At 37.8% G+C, this 6,000-nt stretch overlaps 1 protein-coding gene across 3 annotated transcripts in view; it reads right to left on the reverse strand.

Annotated features, from left to right (window-relative positions):
- The window catches only part of LOC126377775 (proteoglycan 4-like), a 51,904-nt gene extending 46,166 nt beyond the window's left edge, over positions 1-5,738 (reverse strand). Inside the window, exons 1-2 of one of the 3 annotated variants that reach the window (XM_050025596.1) lie at positions 5,379-5,738; positions 5,019-5,333 (exon numbers count right to left, since the gene is read on the reverse strand). In XM_050025596.1, coding sequence (XP_049881553.1) covers positions 5,019-5,333; positions 5,379-5,482 — 419 coding nt within the window. In that variant the 5' untranslated portion in view covers positions 5,483-5,738. The remainder of the gene's footprint in view (positions 1-5,018; positions 5,334-5,378) is intronic. The other 2 variants (XM_050025597.1, XM_050025598.1) reach the window with 2 other exon arrangements.
- Positions 5,739-6,000: the final 262 nt, after the last annotated feature.

Consider the following 6,000-nt stretch of genomic DNA (forward strand, 5'->3'; position numbering starts at 1 on the left):
AGTGTCACTAAGACATTATGTTTGCTTCATCAGCGGGAAATGATTCGGGATTTGGTTACCAGCAACAAATTATACCTAACCGCTGTGTTGATGGCGCCACTATAGTGTCATAGTGAGATAGGGTCCTAAAAGCAGTAAGTATTACTATTTGTCAGTTAAGTTCGGCCTCCGTGGTCCAGTGGTTGAGCGTTAGGCTCATGATCCGGAGGTTCTGGGTTCGAATCCCGGTGGGGACATATCACAAAAATCACTTTGTGATCCCTAGTGTGGTTAGGACATTATAGGCTGATCACCTGATTGACCGAAAGTAAGACTATCCGTGCTTCGGAAGGCACGTTAAGCCGTTAGTCCCGGTTACTACTTACTGATGTAAGTATGTATTGTAGTCGTTACATGAGTCATGTCAGGGGCCTTTGGCGGCTCAATAGTAACCCTGACACCAGGGTTGATGAGGTTGGTAATCCACCTCACAACTCACACGATAAAAGAAGTTAAGTTCTGAATACCAGCCTTATTAATAACGCATTATGGTCTGACATATTAATATTTATTGTTGTAACGATTCATTACACTAATTAGTTTCTTTACATTTCAATCAACTCTATCAGTATTAGACAAACATCACGATAGCAACACTAATCACACAGTCGACTGATTCCAAATAACAAACACGTTTTGGTCAGTGTACAATCAAAATAGTGCTTGTAGTTATAAATTTTTAACTATAGTAGGGCCTTTTAACAAAACTTTGATGTTTTCTTAACGTCACGCGTCCTTATTTTTCCATGATGGGTCCCTTTTTATACGCTGTCAAAGATAATAAGGACCTAAGTATTCATTGATGTTAAGTACAAGGATCTATTAAATTGGCCGTATACTTCACACATGGCACCGGAATTATAGAAACCTTCATCAACCAACTAAAGAGACTGTATTGTGGCACACTGATAAACAGTATACCTACCGGATAAGTGTATGGTAGCAGAGTTTCTGCCAAATAGGTAAGTTCTAAATAAACCTATCAGCGGGCAGTGAAACATGTGACAATGGCCTTTACAAAAAAGAACTTTTTTTGATGTTCATTATCATTGAACCCAAAGACCAAGTTCTTTGATTGAACCAAATTGAAACGCCTTTTACGAAATGCCCGACATATTTCTTAATAAACTTTTTATAAGTAAATCTCGTATTCTATGAAAGGTAAGTACTAAAATGGTTTCTGTACGTGTATTTATTCATTTTATGTTCCGAACTTACTTCCCAAACGTGTTTTCATAAAGATTGAAAGAACATAAAATCCGGAGATACGAACTACTTGACTTATAAGCAGTGCCTACCTGATACCATATTTATTACTTCAGGAAATAAATAGGCCTTTTCATAGGTAATATATGTGTGCAATAAAATAGGATGGCGTATGAATCGGCAAGGAGGGGGAAACGGGAAAAAATAAAGTGTCGAGGAGGATCGTATGAATACGAATAGTTCGCACCTGTGACCGGGCTGCTGCTGGTAGTACACGAGACATGGTTCGATGCCTGCACCCGACGACTACTTATTGGTACTTAATACGAATTTTATGTTTCTGTTTCGGTCATATAATTGGTACATGCACTGTTGCCGCCTGAAAAATGGCACTCTGTTGGGTACCAAATTAAAATTTCCTTTCATTATTTTATTATAACGCCAAGGAAAATATAAATATTATAGTAAGTCATTATAGTTTTATAATTAAGTACATAAACGTACAATAATTGAACATCACAACTGTTTTTTACACCTACTTTCATTATTTCATTTGTTCCAAATTAGGTACGCTTCACTCTTACTACAAAATAAAATGAGTTAAAAAGTCACAACATTCCCATTGGCAAACAAGTACCTACATAATTGCCAACGAAACGTGACCAAGTTTACCTTAATATTCAAACTGTCGACGTAATGAACAGAGAAATTGTCAACCAACTTTATAGAAATTAAGTAGTGAGAAAGTTAAGATGTCTCCAGAGATAAAATATCTGCGCTGAAACTTAATCGGTGAAGTTAGTGAGACTGTGAGACCTTCTCATCGAAATTCGCAGGCAAGGATTAAATGGGAACGAATTTTCACGTTTATTCTGCAAATTCTTATTCAACACCTGGTCGAGCGATTTTATTTTAATGCAGCCCCATTTGTGAATGTTTAAGAGCATTGCTTGACTACGACTACCTTTATAACGTAGTTGCGCTTAATATACTTAAGTACTTACCTAATCTCTATCCGTGACAGTCCTGATTGGAGAACGCGTGATTTACATCGTAGTGTCACTGGTTCGCATCCAGCGCAGTTCTAAACTACTGAATTCCGATTTTATAAGTTTAAGTTCATTAAAGGAGAAGGCTCGGTAAGGTGTGGGTACTTAGTTTATCTTTCGATAGATGTACCTCTGACAATACAATTGGGACGTACTTAGTACGGAGCTTATTTATATATTTTTTAGATCATAGATAATTGATATCACGTGGTTTCCAGGATTTGTGCCCGGTTAATGACAATAAACAGTTGCAGAGGCGGAGATGGGAGCCATGGGTAGGTACGGCTATGCAGGATGGAAGGGACTGTAACCTTGTACCTGACAGAGGGCAATAGTAACTGTCAGTACTATTCAGCGGCGAAGGACAGGGCCCTAGTACGGCTTTAATATAGACTACTCTGGCCGCCATCCTACTCGCGTCAGACAGAGTACTGCGGGGCGGAAGGCAAGAGGAAAACCACTGTCCTATATTTCCATAAAAAAGTAGCATAGAGAATACGACACCAACAAGAGCGTGGCTGTGACAATTATTGATGATAAATGACAATAGGCTCGGCCCTTATTACATAGGGTGACTGATTAGGTAGTTAACAAACACTTAAGTAATAAACTCTGATAAAATATTGCAGCATATTTACGTTACTTAATAATACATGGTTCAGTAAGTACTTACTCTGTTTTATAAACAATAGCCAAAGTTTGGTTAAATATTTTTTATTCATGATATATAATATTGTAACACGCGACGCTTCATTAGCGGTGTAACGTAATAAATAAATTAGTTACTCTGATATTGTTGAATATTTAAATAATGGAGTGTAATAAAACTGAATCCTACATGATAGTATAGAATTAAAATATCAGCCATCACAACTGATCGCACGAAAAAACCTGAAAGGATTTTGAACGGATTTCCAATGGCATTAACATATGCCTGTACTTATATGTTGCATACATTTTCAGTGTATTTTTTTGTAGCATGAAAAAAGTAAATAAATTAATACATTTTCTAAGCTTATTCATTTTACAGATAATATTATTCAAATTCAGAACGAATCTATATTATTTTAGACTACATTTTTGTACTCGTACCTAAATGGTAATACTTAAGGTGATTCGTTTTCCATACAAAAGTTGATGCAGTGCTACAGGAAAACGGATAGAGGAATATTGTTATAAAACCGATAAATAGTAATATTTTGGTGTATTATTTTCGCAAACTAACAAAAATTTAGGGTCCGAATACGAGAAGTACCATATTTCAGACCCTCAATTTTGATCAATTCTACATTTGTAGTGGTGCAGATTACAGTGTATTTGCTGAGCGTGTAGAGGTGTCAATGTTAGTTTGTGTGCGTGATAGTTTTTTTTTTCTAAAGGCTTTGACTACTTGACAAGTGTAATAGAATGTCAGTGACAATTTATAAAGAGATTTTGTATGAAGAGAATAAATATAAATAAAAAACTAAAAATACTACAATCTGAGAAAAGGAATATTGGAAAAATATTTTTGTAATAACGTATCTTATTTAAACATTTTTAAATAATGGGTAAATACCGTGTTTTAAAAGAGGACATATATTATAATAAAAAATCAATACATAAAATGAAATGGCTGTATGGGCATAGTTCCCTTTGCCTTACCCTTCGGGGAAAACCAAATCAAAAAAGAAGTTGTTGCATTTGCCGGCCTAAATAGTAGTCAATTGTTTTTCCATCCAACATACAGATTTATTTATATTCTCTTTGCCGCGGACTTTTTGGTGGGACCGGGAACGGGAAGGTTGCTTTCTTCATTGAATAATCTAAATAATCAATACGAAGTGGTGTTTTGTGGTTAATGATCACATTAGTCGGAAAACATTCCCGATAGTATTATTAAATCGGAATCTTCAATAAACAAAGTGTACCTATCTATTTTCGCTTTGCGCCAACAAGCCGCTTACTTCGTTTGGGGTTCGGAGTAGGAGTCTGCTCCGAGGGTGGGGGCTTAGGTTTCATCATTTCATTAATCATCATCAAGAAAAAAAAACACAAGACATGGCTGTATGTTCATAGTTCCCTTTGCCTTGCCCTTTGGGAAAAAAAATAAGAAAAATTTTGAAATTCTTATGTATAATAAACAAACATCACAGACATCATGACAGATCTGTCGTGACGATGAGTCACGATTCTAAATATGGAATGTCACAAGTAGCAACACCGAAACGGAAGCCCGCTAATTTTTCTATCAGTAAGTGAATCTTGTCTATGTCTTAAATCTTGTCTTGACAAGCTAGTTTTCTAAGAAAGTAGTTAAAGTGAGTTTAACTTTTATATGAGTGAAAAAGTGCAGAAAGTCCCGCTGATGCTGTTACTAAAGCTACGTAGTGGTGATATAACTCCCTTTTATTAATTTGACTATAATTTTACTAACGATGATGCCAAATTCTGTTTAATAACTTGTGTTTAAAATGGCCGGCCGGCAATGCGACTTGTAAAGATAGATGAGTACTCTTTAGGGGGCATCAATAAGTAATGCCCACAATTGAAGACGTTGTCTGTATGCATAGCTTGCAATTGTAGAAGCCTTCCTTGGCTACCGTTGTCCAAATGAGTAGCCCGCAATCGTAGAAGTATTTCCTGGCCAGGTTGCATCTAAGAGTATGGTGCACTGTTATGAGAGGCTTTCTTGGCCATGTAAGTGCTGGCGTGCACACTGTTATGAGAGGCTTTCTTGGCCACGTAAGTGCTGGCGTGCACACTGTTATGAGAGGCTTTCTTGGCCATGTAAGTGCTGGCGTGCACACTGTTATGAGAGGCTTTCTTGGCCATGTAAGTGCTGGCGTGCACACTGTTATGAGAGGCTTTCTTGGCCACGTAAGTGCTGGCGTGCACACTGTTATGAGAGGCTTTCTTGGCCATGTAAGTGCTGGCGTGCACACTGTTATGAGAGGCTTTCTTGGCCATGTAAGTGCTGGCGTGCACACTGTTATGAGAGGCTTTCTTGGCCACGTAAGTGCTGGCGTGCACACTGTTATGAGAGGCTTTCTTGGCCACCTAAGTGCTGGCGTGCACACCGTTGAAGAGGTCTTCCTTGACCACCTAAGTGCTGGCGTGCACACTGTTATAAGAGGCTTTCTTGGCCACCCAAGTGCTGGCGGGCACACTGATGAATAGGGCCTTCTTGGCCACCCAAGTGCTGGCATGCACACTAATGAATAAGTCTTACTCGGCTAACTAAGTGCTGATAAGCACACCATTGAAAGGGTCATGTATAAGAGGGCAATTAACTGACATAAAGTAATACCTAAGAGTAACTAATAAGATCACATACGCTGGTGTTCAGCCAGAGTCATTAAGAGAGATAAGCTTACATTCTGCAGGGTGATGTGTCACCAAGTAGGTGGTAGTTGTATCACCAAACAGTAGTTCATTTATGTTTCTTAAACTTACAGATGGAGAAGTAATCCGTATCCATGAGGTGAAAGGAAAGGTGTAAGGAAAGCCATATTGAGGATCTGATCACTGACATAGGAACCTATGAGTGAGTAAGAGTTACATCCTATCTACACATACTGACTGGTATTCGCGACGTCAGTCTAGTATGTGTGCATTCACATCCCTACAATAGATTCATAATTCTTTGATTATATACATAATTATAGATAGATATATATAAGTGTAAAAGAGTCGTCGCGACAAGATCTAAAACTAAATAAAATCT

This window comes from Pectinophora gossypiella, chromosome 24 (genome assembly GCF_024362695.1).
Source record: "Pectinophora gossypiella chromosome 24, ilPecGoss1.1, whole genome shotgun sequence".
In the NCBI taxonomy this organism is placed as follows: domain Eukaryota; kingdom Metazoa; phylum Arthropoda; class Insecta; order Lepidoptera; family Gelechiidae; genus Pectinophora; species Pectinophora gossypiella.